The following is a 16,853-nucleotide window of genomic DNA, read 5'->3' as shown; positions in this document are numbered from 1 at the left end:
TTACGCAAGAAAATGGAAACTAAGCGAAATCACCAGGTGCCAAGTTATTGGTCAAACTGTATGTATCTATACATATAGCAGACAAGCAGTTTTAGTTCTTTATGGAACATGCTTTATGTGGACTGAAATGCGGTCATCCTTAGTTTGGTTAAAAGACATGCGCATTCCAGAGGAAATCATGTCGCTGGCTGCCTGGTCAAGAGGGCTGCCGCATTTCACTTTAGACTATCCGAGCCCAAGTTTTCGGACCTTCCCGCATGAAGAATTGATTTTTTTCTTGAGCGTGAGTTATTCTCGCCGCTTTTCGGCACACCCCGTTATGGTTTTTTTCTTTATAATTATAATAATGAGAAAGAAGATAACTAACCTGGGCTCAACACAAAACCTAAAATCATTGAAGGAGGAAAAGCGTTAAAGAAGCAACAAAATAGGCAAATGTTTTAGTAACTTTTATTTAAATAATGAGAATGTTTGGAAACCCACATGGTGTGAACTCAGCTGTAAACAATACCTACGCATCTCTGTCACGTATCATTAACTTATTAGGCATAGTATATATGGTGTGTAACCATAAGAGTTTTTTAGTATTCACTCGAAGACGACTGGATATGCTTGATCAGTCGAAATGTTGCGCAAGTAAATAATAAAATCAAAATAACTCGTGTCATTAGAACAGAGCTTGATATCATGAAATTTGCGTGGGCTATAAACCGAGTGATTGAGGAAAATGGCAAAATTCAACATAAATTTATTGCCCATATTACAGTATATACATAAATGTGAACATCTACATCAGACAAAAATCACATCGATACATGTATATGCATTTCAGGCGAGGGATTTGCTTTTAGTGCTTACAAATGGCGTAAAAACCGTTTTTCCTCAAATGATAATACTTCTGAATAACAATATTTCTTTGAGCAATTTCATTTTTGTTTAAACTTTGGTATGACGTTTTACTAAATAAAAAGTTAGCGACGTGCTTTAGTTTTGCTGGTAAATTATACAGGGTGTTATTTAATAAATGTCCGATATTTGACGGGACTATTTCTCAAAAATTTTGTGCCGTTCGAAGCATTTTAACCACATATACGGGGAGTTAAAGTGTCATTATAGTTTGGTTTGCAGGATTTCCTAAATAATGCCGATGTTTAAGGGTTTTTTTTGACGTGATATGTTTGAATTTGATGTTAATTTAGGGGGATTACCTACGTGTCTTTTCGCATTCTCAAAGTCTCTTGACCTTTCGTACGACCCTGTATTACAAGTTTTTTTTATAATGCAGTTTGTTTGTGCTTTTATGTAAAAACATACATGCAAAATATAATACGTTCAGAAATCGGCATTTTTTGGGGAATTATGCAGAAAAACAATCTCTTTCAAATTATTCAAAAACATATTATTTCAATTTCAAGTCGAATATTTCAGGCGAGCAGAAATTAAACTGTTAAAAAAAAATTGCCAGAATTTTGGTTAAAATTGAATAAAGGAGGAGGTACTACATAAAACAACTCGCTAAACATAGGAGACACCCTGTATACATATACGCACTCCCATCTCTCGATGCGTAGCGAAACTGATTCCTTATTTCCGAATTCTTTGGTTAGGGCATAAAGGAACCTGAACTGATGAACTTGACATATCCAATGCCACACGGGATGATGCAGAAGTTAGGTATTACTACTTCTCAAACAGTCACAGTCCATGTTTCGTGTGCTATTTCGAATAATTCGCTTCGGGTTCAGCTTTGATAGTTTTCTTCCAGACTTTAAGTGATCGGACAAGTAATCAGGCTTCTCTAAATTTTAATTCTCGCAGAAACGCATTCGTACGAATGGTTAAATTTGGCGAAACGACTTAGTAATCGTATACCTATGTATGTATAACAACATATACTTCAATCTTTAATAAAAGTAGGTAGGTGTTTGTGTTATCACCCATGGCAATTATAATCATATAGCTATTAGATACGAAACGAAAGGGAAACCAGGACGATTAAGCCTTATACGAATGTTTCCTCACAAAACTTGAAAAATATTCTTTAATTAATTAATTAGATGTAGCGATATGAAAATTGGTGGATTTTTGGCTGAATTACATGAAAATATTGCAAATTTTGCAATGAAATCAATGTTAAACAAAGAAAGTGTTTGTTGGGTCACTCTGTAGTACACATAATGAGTTTTTTTTATTATACGTCTGGAAATGGGTGCTTGTAATGCAACTTCTAGGAAAAAAAGCACAACAGCCATTTTTGTAGATAATTTTATGATCTACAATTTAAGTCCGAGATATTTTTGCGATTAAATTCATTCGATTTCGTAGTCCTCTCCCCGCTGATATGAGCTATACTGGTTGACGACCTACTGCAAAAGCTGTCTGCTTAAGACTTTTACTTCCTGTTATATGCAGACGATCGAGTCATTGTGGTACGAGGCAAATTTACCAGCACTCTGTCGGAAACTAGCAACTAACAGTGAACCCGATAGTTGTTCCACACAGGTCCCCACAGGATTGAAACCGCCAGCAGTACATGGAATAAGATCACACTTTTGCAGGGATGCAAACTAATTAGGAGTCGCATTTAACCAAAGGGCTTACTTTAGAACAGTAATTGTACTAGAAAAGTACAGAAGAAGAAAACTGGTCACGAAATTACAACTCGGTAGTACTTAACAGTAGTAGGACCAATGATGAGCGTACGCAGTAGCTGTTCGGTGCGTTACTGGAGCCATGAACACAACGCCCATCGCAGCGCTAGTGGTTCTACTGGATATTCCACTGATACAGATCTATATACAAGGAGAAGCGAGATTTGTTGCATATAGATGCAAGGGCAGTCACCGATAATTGCAATAAAGGCAGACGAAGTCCCAGCGCTGCACGTAGACAGCACAAACCTATTGTTAAACATAACAAGACTCAAATATCGGCCAAGCAAAATTGGCAAATTGGAACAAAAATAAGGACAGATGTAATCTTGTACAATCTGGATTCAAAAACTAAAACTGGAATATATGAACCCAGGACGAGAACAAACATTTCTATTCCCAATTTACAAAAGAGCTGCTAAGGCATAAAGGAAAGGCCGTTAGGTATACTGCGAGGAAACAGTCATACACACATTACGTCAGTGTAACTGCATTTTTATCTACTACACCAAGAAGTCCCTTGTGGATTATGGCCTATGTCGCTCTATAGGTATAGATCCTCTGCGTCGCAGTAACGCACAGGCAGATTTTTGGCTTTCACAATCTGAATCTGAATCTGACGGCATCTATCCAGCCTTGTGGGGAATGGATGTGCGTTTCTACCATTATCAGGGAAGCAATACTACCCTTTTCCCAAAACTTACCGCCCCGTAAGCACCATGTGTGAGCGGTACATTAGAGATGCTCACTATAAAGCCGCGTCATTGAAACCAACATTCGTATACCCTAGGGAAATCAACCGATACTGCTCTCTATATGGTGGCGGCTCGTGGAGCAATCACTGGACAACCGGGGGTCGACTCCCAGAGTGTTCATTGATGTAGAGGGAGCGTTCGATAAAATCATCTTCCCTAAAATTTTAGAATCACTCAGTGAAAATGACACACCAGGTGACTAAGGGCTGTCCACAAGGGGGGGGGGTTTCCCCTATGCAATATGATTTGCCTCGATATGGAAAATCGAACGTATGCGCACTACATTGAAAACAATCGATGAATGGTAACCATTAATGTTATCCTTGCGTGAATCTAATTCCCAGTAGTGAATAACTCCAAATGCTCGTTCTAAATATCACATAAAATGTTCTATTTAGACGAGTTATTCGTATTGGTGCCAGTTTTTGGCAGAATGTCAACAGCAACATTATGTCAAGTCGACACCCAACTTAAACGCTATATATACCGAAGTAAACGGTGCTGACATTGACGAAGTTCTGTGGAATGCAATCTGGGCCAGGACCCTTATTTGATGATTTAATATTTTCTGGAGGACTCGACTCTTAATTCTGGACAGAGTTTCGGTATGCCGAGCAAGACAGATCTTTGCAAGCCTTCCCGAGCCTATTGAATTCTCGATGATCATCAAAAGAATTAGAATGTTTGATTTTTTTGTGTGCAATGCAAACCACTTAGGAAACTAGCTTTTTGAAAGCCACAAATCTTTCGATTATCGTATAAAGAACATTGTAAAATAAAGTAAGCGTATCGTCAAGAGATCGATCCCCAGTAACCCCTCCCGATCAATGGAACCTAGGGCATTGTTTATTAGAAAGTAATCTGCATTCTTAAAATCGGGAAAGTATGATTCGGGAGCCAGGTCTGAGACACGGTTACAAGAATTTTTAGTTATCTTGAAAAGAAGAGCAGGATGGAAACAATTCGTAAAAGGCCCTCTCGGCCACCAGGAACTGATCGTGTGCAAAACTCAGATCCGAGTAGCGCTCTCCATATTTTTAATTACTTTTTTCATTTTTGTTAGAGGCGTCTTTATCTATCTGATAGCTATACGATTATAACGTCCCGATGAAATTAACGCCGTAACATTCTCACGGCGAACATCGATTACCCGTCTACAATCGTTTGTCTTCACAAAAATGCGTTCTCGCAGTCTTTTCCTAACGCTATGTGGCTGCCGTTTCGGTTAGCCGATTTAAAGGAAGTGAGTCTCAGCTGTATGGTGCCTCCGGTGCTGTTTTGGTTCCTAGATCGGTAGTAGTATCCCGAGGATATCATGTCGTCTCTCCTAGACGGACAGAACACGCCCAGCAAGGCCATCGACATGCGATGGGTGCCGTCCTGCAAAATATTTAATTTTTTCACTAACTAACCAAAACTAGTTGTCTAATTCTTTTGCGGCACTAAAACGGAGCGACGATAATGGCTGTTCGCGGTTATTCACTGTTATTGCGGAACACAAATAACAAATTCTGAGGCCGTAAATGTCACTACTATTAACCAATGGCTTTGTGGCATGGTATTGTTGAATTATTAATTGCATTTTAATTTTTTTTATAATAGCAAATGATGTTTTGTTACTGCCTTAGACTTTATATTTTGCTATTAGCTATGTAAGTATCAATATGTGTACGAGGGCCAAAATTTCCCGACCTGAATTTGAAACAAACAACATTTTTCAATATAATTCCCCTTAACTTCAATACACTTTTTAGATCTCTTTGTTAACAACTCAATCCCTTTAAAAAAACAATCTTTTGGTTTGTCTGTAAAATGAACTAAAACACTCTCTTTTAACTCAACTTCGTCGTTAAATCTCCTTCCACGTAAGTCCTTTTTCAAATATCCAAACAAATAATAGTGGCTGGGGGCCATATCTGGACTATAGGGAGGATGATCTATCTGTTGGAACCCACAGATGCATTATCGTGCAAAAGACGCACGCCTCTGGTCAGTTTTACACGTATGCAGTCTCGCAATTTATATAATAATGTTGCGTAATATTTACCATTGACAGTGGTGTTAGTTTATTTAAAATCTATCAAAAGAATTCCTTCACGATCCCAAAAGATCGTGGCTATCACCTTTTTTGTTGACTGGCGGAATTTTCTTGGAGGTGCTTCACCCTTACGACGCCACTCCATCCGGTTCCGACCCACAGAGTTCCAAAAAAGACCGCGCACACTCGACACGGGCTTGCTTTTGAATAGCCGAAAGGTTTTTAGGAACCCATCTTGCACTAACCTTATGCATACCTAAATGATCATGCAGGATTCGACGAACACTTTTATCAGAAAGCTTAGTAATTTCTGAGATTTCCTTGACCTTTAAACGTCGATCACTCAATACCACCTCTTCCACAATCGCAACAATATCTTTCGTTATGACCTCTACTGGTCGACCAGTTCTTGAATCATCTTCAAGGGACTCCTGCCCCATCCGAAAACGTTTTGCCCATTCTTTGACTACAGAATACGAACGAGAACTTTGGCCGTACACACCATCCAGCCTTTCTTTAATAATTTTAGGTGCAAACCGTTTCTTTATGACTACTCTTTACTCAATTTGCGTTATGTGCGACATTTTCTCGTACAAATTTTGTTTAAAAAGCTGTCAATAAAAAACTATTTGATGCAAAACTTCAATTTTTTTTTCGCAGCCTACCAAGATACATATTTAAAAGAAGACAAAAGTTTTATCGTGATACTGGAGTTGCATCTATGTCAGGTCGGGAAATTTTGGCCCTAACCTCGTATATAGACATTAAAAACTTTTCTTACTCGGTACTACATAGAAATACCTTTATCTCTCTCATCCTGATGCTGTAGATAATTGGGTTGGCCAGCATCTTCAGGATAACCAGCATGTTGTCTGTAAGCCTCAATATGAGAACAGTCGTGCGGTGATTGCAGTTCAGATCGACCAACGCTTCGCCCTGAAGGTAGCAGCCTTTGCTGCACGCCAGGGTGTAAAATAGCAATGCCGGAGTCCATCCTATGAAGCACGATCCCAAGATGAGGAGCGTGGTGTAAAGCGCTCTGACATTGCTCTCCAGTTGCTTCTTCTCGCGGCAGATTTTGTGACTACCTCGCCCTAAAATAGTAAATTGTTGGGGTTAACACTGACCCCAATATACCAGTTACGTTAGCATTTTTAATCAAATATGGCGCGCAAATTTTTAACTGACAAAGAGCTTGAAGCCATTTTTATGATCGATAGTGATCTAGAAGAAGGGCCAAGAGTATCTGGAGATTTCGAAGACTCAGATAACGATCTGTCTGATGCTGAAAGCGAGCACATAGACCACGACACTGAATCGGAATTAGAACTGTCAGATGAAGATAATATTCAAGATGACTGGAATAATTCCATATCTGGCGACGAATCCAGGCATTAACACTAATTTCCATTATCCCAAAACCAAACAGGGATGTAATATAATAGTGCTATCTTTAATGCACCATAGTGATGAGGTCAATAGGGGATCCAATAAACCAGAAATAAATGAATTTTGTAACTCTATAGAATCAGTTTTTTTTGCTATGCTAAATATCTCGACAGTAAACTCCCGTACACTATATATAGCAAAATTATAAAATAAAGTCACCAGAAAAACTTTTAATGTAGTACTTGGAAAAGCCCCGATGCAAGAACATTTAAAGAACGGATCTCACTGAACATCCCTAGGGAAATAACAAACATAATAAGAAAAATACTCGGAATAGCAGAACAAAGTCAACCCGACGTCACTGATTTGCAACCTCCTTCTCAAAAAAGAATGACAAAAGATAAGAAGTCTCCAATGACTTTTTCAAAATGTGGATATTACGTCGATTTGGAGGAATGAATATGTTAGTTTCGGTTTTAGTGGCAACTTTGCGGAAGCCTGTAAATATTTTGTTTGTTTTCTTGTATTTCAATAATGTTTTTTATTTTTTTGCTAAATAAATCCTTTATAATTTTGTGCGGTATTAAAACAGTTTTTTCAATATTATTTCCTCGTACATCAATTTTAAATTGGGGTCACCAGCGACCCCTTAATACCAATTATAAATACCAATTGTCAAAATGTCAAAATTAGAAAATTTTGACATTTTGACAATGACAACAAGCAGTGTCTGAAATGTTTTCAGCCAATCTTCATTTGTGGAATTAAATATGATGGCAAAATTTGAAGGACTTTTAGAGTTTAGGTTAGGTCATAGTTTTTATAGTTTAATTCACTTTAATTAAAGCTAAATATTCTTTATTCAATTGAAGAGAGAGTTACCATAATTAAATGGTACTTACTGGTACAGTGATGGAAATATTTTCAATTTATTTTCCTGCCAAAACTGTACACAATTAAACGTATTATTTATTACCCAGTTCGAGTCCAAAGGCACCATCATAAATAACTGCAAATATTCAGTTGAAAATGTCTCTAATAGATCAGAAGGAAGGGACAATAGAGATGTGAACATTTTACTACGTATGGAGGGAAACAAAATGATTATTACTAGAATTCCTGGACAAGCTGTAAATAAACATCAAACCACAGTGTTACGCTCATTAAGGAAACGCAAATATTTTTCCTATAAATTTCTAAAAGCGCCAAGATCTCCGGGGAAGGCAATGAAGAAAGAGAAGTAGCGTATAATGATAGGGTTTTTAAAAAAATATATTTGTTTCATTGATGAATACACTCAATAACGAACCAAATGTTTAAAACTGTCGGTATTGGATCCAAGACAATGAATATCTTCAAAAAATAAATGTTATGGCGGTTCGTTATTTTAAATAATATTTTTTTAGTAATGTTTTGTAGCCGCATTTTTGTTATAATTTTTAATTATTTTCAATAAAACACTTGAGGGTCAAATCCTTGAAGCTTCCTTGATGCTTAAATGGTCCTTTAAATGAAATGAACATCAAGGTCTTAATAACCGAATATGAGTTTGGTCCTAAGAAAAACATAATGTGATATCGCTACATATTCAGTTTATTTTGAATGTGTGAAACCACATATGCATGTCTTTATTGTAAACCAACCATATTGCTGTATTGACTGAAGATTGGCATATTAAAATTTATTCATATGAGTTAATTAGACCAGCCGCTTTAAAAAGTAATATTACAACTTTGCTAGGGGAGGGCAATTTCGACTAAGCAAAAACCTACGCAGCAGGAATCCAGAAGTTTTGTAAAAAGCATTACAGTAGCCTGTGTAAGTTTCTTTGAAAAATTAATATTTGGGCACCTAAAAATGCATCGCCCGGTATAAAGTAATCATCAATACATTACAAACCTTACTGAGGACTAATTTGACTGGAACGGATGTGAAAAATTACCTTTGGTCCTTATGCTGCCCATCCGCGAGATATCGTTCCATCGGTTCTGTTGTTTTTTGACTACAAAAAGGATGTGGGTGTAGCACACGACCATTACGAAGATCGGTACAAAGAATAACGACGTGATAGCCATCCTAAATGCGAACGTGTCCATAAATCTATAACAAGAAAACCTCTAATTAATCTGGGTAATATAACTTATTAACAAAACCGGAATAGGTATTAATAAAAAAAGTGTCTGATGTAGAGGCTTTATGTTCGATTTTGGATGTATAAAGTATAATTTTCTCTAATAATTGAAACTTGCCTTTCAATTACTATTGCTATAACGAGAAGCGTTTGTAATAAAATTAAGTATATAAAACTTAGAACACATTTAGAAATTATAATTATCCTTACTCAACCAGAAACAGAATGAACCGAGCCACTGTCGAACCTAAGGTATCTGAAACAATAGAACAGATGTGTTTCCTTTATATCTCTGCAATAGTTTGACAAAAAATAATAGAATGGCTAGATCGACCAAGTATAAGGTTGTTCGGAAAGTCATTTCGTTTTTTCCCGTCAGAGGACTTAATTACGTTTTTTCGAAACCAACTTCACACTTAAGCCGCATTACCATATGTCTTGAGAGCTGATATTGCAAGGCTTGTGTGTGAAAAAGTTCTATTAATTATACGCAGTAGTTTTTGGTTGGTGCCCTTTTAAATATGGAGAGCAATAAGCAGCATTTTCGTCATATTTTACTTTTTTACTTCAGAAAAGGTAAAAATGCTGTCCAAGCGAGAAAAAAATTGACGGATGTGTATGGAGAAGGCGTGTTAACAGTACGCCAGTGCCAGAACTGGTTTGCAAAATTTCGATCCGGCAATTTTGATGTCGAAGATGCACCACGGTCTGGAAGGCCGGTCGAAGCTGACAAAGATGCGATAAAGGCATTAGTTGATGCAAATCGGCGAATAACCACACGAGAGATCGGCGAGAGATTAAATTTGTCGAATTCGACTGTTTATGGCCATTTGAAAGGCATGGGGTTAACCTCGAAGCTCGATGTGTGGGTGCCCCATGTCCTTACGGAGCGAAATTTGTGTCGTCGCGTTGACGTGTGTGATTCGCTCCTCAAACGTCAAGAAAATGATCCATTTTTGAAGCGGATTATTACTGGGGACGAAAAATGGATTGTATACAACAATGTTAAACGCAAGAGGTCATGGAGCAGAAAAGATGAACCGGCTCAAAGCGTGTCAAAAGTCAACATTCACCAAAAAAAGGTGATGCTCTCCGTTTGGTAGGATGTCGAAGGAATCGTTTTTTTTGAGCTTTTGCCGGACAATACAACGATTAATTCAGAAGTCTATTGTCATCAACTGGACAAATTGAATGATTCACTTAAAGAGAAGAGGCCCGAATTAATCAACAGGAAGGGTGTAGTGTTCCACCAGGATAATGCGAGACCTCACACAAGTTTGGTCACTCGCCAAAAACTTTTACAGCTTGAATGGGACGTACTGCAACATCCACCATATTCTCCAGATCTGGCGCCTTCCGACTACTATTTGTTCCGGTCCCTGCAAAATTTTTTGGATGGCAAAACCTTTACCTCAAATGAAGATTTCAAAAACCACCTGAACCAGTTTTTTGCCAGCAAGGACCCAAACTTTTATGAGAGGGGAATTATGTTACTGCCAGGAAGATGGCAAAAGGTGTTGGACCAGAATGGCAAATATATAATTTAATAAAATATTTATTCATTATACGAAAACTGTCTTTCATGTTCCCCAAAAAAAAACGAAATGACTTTCCGAGAAACCAAATAGTTTATAGTTTAGCTAATAGTATCCTTAGGATCTTGTGGAATGAAACTTGTATTGATTTATTTGTCCACCTTTTATAACAATAAATGCTATACAATAATAATAAAAATAATATTTTCGAATTTTTTCAAAAAAAAAATGCATTCTCAATTGCCCTTTTGTTTTCGGTCTAATTATTTGATAAATCCCAATCAGCACTATTGCGTATAATGACTGGCATAGTTGGGGATTCGGAAAGATTGAAATATAATAAATGCTGTGTGACCTCTCCAAAGCCTTGGACCGTGTTATTTATTTTTACTTAAAAAACTAGATTTTCATTATGGGTCCATTATTGCTTTTAGTTTATATTGCTCATTTGATCAAACCTGAATATTCCTAACTCGAAAAATCTTTTATCATTCCACTCAGATAATCATGGATATCCCGCTTCCTCCACAAATTTACTTCAAACTAGGGAGTTTAAATATGCAAAAAAAATATTTGATTTATAATGGGCTATTGTTAAAATTATTAAAATGCCTCCCTTATCTATATCTATATCTCGAAAACTGTTACGAACCACAGACTAAAAAATTGGCCAAAGACTATGATAAAAGTGAGGAGGCCTTTATAGCACAATTATCACAAATATATTTCAAAATTAAAGTTGAAGGAAAAAATATCTTTCCTAGTAGAGATTTTTTTTAGTTAGTGTTTTAGTTCTTCAAAGAGTTAAAAATGGACTTATCTTTCGGGGCACATTTTTTACGAATGAGCACGCCATCAAAAACGTTTTAAAAAGTGAGCGCCGAGATGTGAATTATTGCATAAAAAAGTTTAATTTTAGATGAGATCTACGTTTTATGTTGGGGTTAATGATGGGGTTATAAAAGCGGCTTACGACCGACTTGAAAAATCCACTCAAACAACGCAAAAGCGTACTTTCATGAGGCCAATAACAAATTTAAAGTGATTTTGATGTATCGCGGGACGGTTTATTGCCAGACCGAACCCGTAAAAATCGATTCCGAAAAAAAAAAAAGGAATTTATTGTGACTACTCAAAGAAACTTTCTGTCTCTCTACGAATTTGCCTACAGAATTCTTTCATGTTGGATTTAGTTTATCCTTCTTGGATTTTTCGTTACTAGAAGAATTGATGTCCCATTTCGTGATTGTTTTCGACACCTGCGAATTTCGCTAAAACCTAAGAAAAGCGCGTCAACTCCTAGTCGTAAAAGCCTAAAAACTAGTTATTTTGTGATGTTATCTTAAAATTTCAATGCCTAAAAATGCTTTACTCTATAAATAAATGAATTAAAATGAATTTAGATTGGCAGATTATTTTATAGGACCTGCACAAACATGTTTTTGTGGAACATTTTCGAAATGGAGTTGCATTTTTCCTTCTTACATTTCTTGCGGTTTCCTGAGATGCACCGTCACCGGGACTCAAAAAATTTTGTTTGCAAATTGCAAATGGCGAATTGATTCCTGGCAAAAATCCTTTCTATCCGCTCTTTCTAATCGAACGGCCAACAAAATCCGAATATCTGTTTTGGATCGATTCACGCCTGGTATCTCTTGATGTTAGTTAGTTCTAATTTTAATTTCATTTCCAAATTCGTCAGGGGCGCCGCCATTTTCTTCAATGACAGCTAGCTTGTCACTCTGGTTCCGCGGCAGGTTTATCTCAGAGACGTTTACCGAAGATGGCGAGTCAGCAGAATCTTCTTCACCCACTTCTGGATCTTCAGACAGTACTTTCGAGATGAAGATCTTCACTGTTCAAGTTTGGTAGTATACGAGACGGAATATTTGAATTGCAAGGATCCATTTTTATGTTACAACCAAACATCGCCTCGTATGGGCATAATGCCTTCGTGGTATGATCTTAAGAACTGGCTTTAATTTTTATTTTTATTTGATTCTTGAGACGGGCTATGTTCAGATATTGTAATACTGCAAATATATATGAAATAAATTTATATAAATAATATATTTTTACGTTGCTCATTCCCGTCTTTCTTGCTAAGCTCTTCTACGCGGAAACAATTTATTTGTCAAAGCACTATACCTTTTGTTATTTGATTGGTTAGATATCAACCCTTCCAAGGTTCAAATCGCTATCTCAAACCGTTTAAAAGTTATAGTGTTCCCGCTTTCTTGTGTCACCCGGTATAACGGAAATACATTCCGTTATCAATTATGTGAATCCCATTGTTCCAGCATCTATTGTAGTTTAAGAAATTGGAAGTCTCTACACTCAAACTTTTACCTTTTCCGCAAATCCAAATTCCGTTTTTTACAGATTTAACTACAGCCTTAAAACTCGACGACACCCTTTTATGAGCAGAATACTATTGTAAATATTTAGAAGGCTCGAAACAATTCCAGTGATTCTAGAGCCAACCGTTACGGTCAATATGGACGGTTTTTATCTTACGATCACGACCCTCGAAATTTTTTCTCGACCTGAAGGGTTAAAAGGATTTCGCCATTACCGTGCCGTGTCACCTATTTTATTTTGAGCTTGACCAAATCAGAACCCCCGGCGAAGATTGAGTCCCTTAATGATAATTATTATCGGTCCTTTCGGCCCCGCCGTTTTACGTTCATTTCTAAAAGTGAACCATTTAACATAAGAGCCGAGACCGATTTGAGAAGTTATTTTTATAAATAAGCTAGATAGAGATAGAGACAGAGAGATAGAACTATAAATTGGTATATAAGGTTATGTTAAAAAGTTACTTATTCTATGGACCACCATGTATGAATTAAAGAAAATATCTTTTTCCACCTTTTCAAAAATATTATACGCTTTTTCTCAGAAACAATCAAATACATGATAATTTAATAGTTGGCTGTGGCTATTGTTTGTGACAACAAAACAAAGAAATGTCAAATATTCTCTGCGATTTTTGGATTGACTAAAAGCAGTTCGTTGCCGTCCATTTGTTATTTTCGTTTGCTTGATACTTAACGTTTTTAAGCATTGAAATTATGAAAAATGCTGGTATGTTTTATAGAGAGCAATGAAGGTTCTGAATGAACCTAGGAATTATATTGCCCAAAGGGTGCTTGTTAGATATTCAGAACCAAACAAAGTTAGGAAGTTATTCCAGAATTGTTGGACAATATTCCATTGGCCTAATATAAGATGGTGCCTCAAGTTGTTGGACCTGCTATATACAAAATGAAGTATATAAAACACGATATGCGTATTAATAAATGTAATAATAGTAGTTCATAACGTATAAAACATATTTAAATAATTGACTGTTCAAGTATTGAGCTTAATCATTAATCATGACTGACTGAAAAGCTTAAATGATTTCCAATTAGTGTAAAAAATAATATAAATAATATACATATGTTTGCTTCATAACTAAGAAACGGTTAGAATGTTTTTTAAACTGTTTAATAACTTCAAAGACAACGGAGATACGAGGGTGATCCCAAAATCGATAGTTTTGTATTTCACCCTGTATTTCAAAAACCAAGAGGGATTTGATATCCGCAACTTTCTATCATAAAAAGTAACCGAGATACCACATAAAAGTGACCAAAATGGGATGCCCGGTAAATTAATTACCTTAAAAAATGTGTTTGCTTCTTTTTTTAGTAATGTAGTTTTTTTTTTGTGTTTTCTAATATTTCTGCTTTATGCTGCAAAATTGTCGTTGCAAACTTATCGTGATTATAAAAAAAACAAGGTTTTGGTACAAAATATCTATCTAAATCGAACCAGAAACAAAAATTTTACGAATGTGTGCAGTTTTTGAGTATTTGTCCGGAGATGGCGGGAAAAAATGTTTGGGCTGATTCTATTAAACTTTTTTCGAAATCCTAAATCTAACGGAACTGTATATTCGACATTTGATTTTTAGACAAAAATAAAAGAGCAACGTTGAAAATAGAAAAGAATTTTTTTTAAATAAAGTAAAACCCGGTCACTAACAACGTTAGGTTCAAGTTTAAGTGTAAACATGGCGATCGGTTTGATTTCGCGGCCCTAAGAAACCTGTCTCTGACAAATAAAAATGCAAAAGTGTTCTCACAAAAACTGTCATTGTTTTTATTTTCTGTTTACATAATGTTTCATGTACATGTATCACTATTCATTATCAACTGCAGAAGACACATTCAAAAGACACTTGAAATGCAAATTTTTGACACGTTTATCATTTAACGATGGTTCACTAATTAACGAAGCATTTTTTTTTAAATAAATAAACTTTTTTTTTCTATGGCCCGTCTTCTTTCTTTTCTTTTTCTTTGTATGGTGTTCTCTAGATAAGGTGAATTTCAATTATTGTGAAAGTGATATGTTATAATATGTTTTATATGTTTCTTATAAGTTTAGTCGGCTTCAACTGCACCTTCTTTTGGGAAAGAAGCTGCGTCAAGGTCCATTATTCCTTGTGTAGTTTTATATAACTTGGCATGTACCGTGCGTTCAATTTAACTTGATAACATTTTAACTGGCTGTAACATTTTTTTGTTTTTAGCGATATCAAGGTAAAAGAAAAAAAAAAACAAATCGTAGCCGGTTTTTCCGAGTGACGTTTAAAACAAAACACTATTAATTTTCTGACATATAAGCCTACATCATATATTTATTAATGGAACACCCCGTATATTATATATGAGTTTAATAGAGTATCTCATTCCGATTACGATATGATGTAAAACACTTTACAACTCGTTTTTGACAAATCGGCAAAAATAGGAAATTTTTATGTAATGACAAATAAAAATATGTTTATGTGTTACATATTACCAAACAACAAAACAAGTTTTGAAACAACATAAATATTATAATGCATTTAAATTTGCAAAACAATGTCAAAGAAGGATGCAGTTGTGTTTGGATTTTTTAAATAGACATAATGAGAATAACAATTTTTTGGAAAACATTTTATGAACTGATGAAAGTTCTTTCACTACAAGAAAGGGTTGTAATAGACAAAATACGCGATATTGGTCTTTAAATAATCCTAGACAAATACACGAAATTAAAGTCCAGGGGTACCAATCAATCAATTAATGTATGATATGGGTCAAAAGATAACTGGAGATCATTATTTGCAACTCTTAGAGTACCAAATTATAACAACATATGGAAGATTTATCTCTAAATATATCAGTGCTGATTATATGGTAGCAAAACGGTGCCCCTCCTCACAATGTTGTGCAAGTTAAAAATTTTCTTACCATGGAATGGTTGGATAGGGAACGCCGCAACTATGGATTGACCAGCCAACAGCGCTGACTAAACTCTAATGGATTTTTTCTTTTGAGGACACATAAAAAATCACGACGAAAAACTTCGACGAAGGATTTCAGAGTCAATCAATCAGTTAAGAGACAATCCGGAAATGTTACTAAATGGAAGACATCACACAATTAGAGTGTATGGGAAATGTGTTCAGGAAACTGCTGGTCACATACTTTAGCGTGTCTTGCCATTTTTAGTGTACGAGGGCAGCTCCAAAATTTCCCGGCCTGAATATGAAAGAAACAAAGTAGAGTAACATTTTTTTATGATTTTTCAAAATCAAGTCACGGTAAATTATATGAAAATAATAATAATTATAATAATAATAAGATTCTGTTCTATGTAGGCTTATATACGTCACTTGGAAAAAAACTTCGGTAGTAACCTCTCATTGTGTAACAGAAAAATTACTGCCAATTAAAATGTTTTCAAGATAAATTGAAGGCAAGGTGCATCGGTAATATCAAGGTTCTTACCTAGCAGGAGTGTTCTCGTTATATGTCAAATTGTGGAGCAAGGTGCCCTCACCGTCGAAAGCGAAACACATCGATATCACTATGACTGTGGGTAGTAGCCACAATAACGTGATGACGGTCACTACTTTCTTGCTCGTCACTATCGAATTGTAGTGCAGCGGCTTCAATATACCGATGTAGTGGTTGACGCCCAAGGCAAGCAGGTGAACTACCGTTATTACTGGAAACAATAGCTACCAGTTAGTGTCCATTTTGGCAGCGTGTTACATTACGGTTTTGGTTTTAAATAAACGCAAGTTAATAGTTATACCTCTAGACACTTCCACCACTTTTACAAATTTGCCGTCCTATTAAGGGCTTCTTTTTTAAACGTCCGAAAGTTGTGGAATTTTTAAAATCAGACAAGGTTTTTTCAAAATCTACCAGTCCTCCGGTAGTACATAATATATTGTTAAACAAGATTGATTCGGTAGCTGGTCCGTATTCTGGACGAAAATTTTTCTAGGAGTACCCACATATAAAATAA

At 35.9% G+C, this 16,853-nt stretch overlaps 2 protein-coding genes across 2 annotated transcripts in view; one reads left to right on the top strand and one right to left on the bottom strand.

Annotated features, from left to right (window-relative positions):
* Window positions 1–16,853, top strand: part of LOC132707393 (glycosyltransferase 25 family member) — a 70,812-nt gene that overhangs the window by 6,038 nt on the left and 47,921 nt on the right. The window lies entirely within an intron of this gene.
* LOC132707394 (uncharacterized) lies at window positions 612–16,401 on the bottom strand. Its single transcript, XM_060679239.1, has 4 exons — window positions 16,328–16,401; window positions 8,776–8,933; window positions 6,246–6,538; window positions 612–4,786 (listed from the first exon to the last, which is right to left on the bottom strand). The coding sequence occupies exons 1-4, from the start codon at window positions 16,396–16,398 to the stop codon at window positions 4,577–4,579; spliced, it is 732 nt and encodes a 243-aa protein (XP_060535222.1). The 5' UTR covers window positions 16,399–16,401; the 3' UTR covers window positions 612–4,576.

Source organism: Cylas formicarius, unplaced genomic scaffold (genome assembly GCF_029955315.1).
Source record: "Cylas formicarius isolate icCylForm1 unplaced genomic scaffold, icCylForm1.1 PGA_scaffold_9__14_contigs__length_23061073, whole genome shotgun sequence".
Classification (NCBI taxonomy): domain Eukaryota; kingdom Metazoa; phylum Arthropoda; class Insecta; order Coleoptera; family Brentidae; genus Cylas; species Cylas formicarius.
This window is presented reverse-complemented; position numbering and strand designations above follow the sequence as displayed.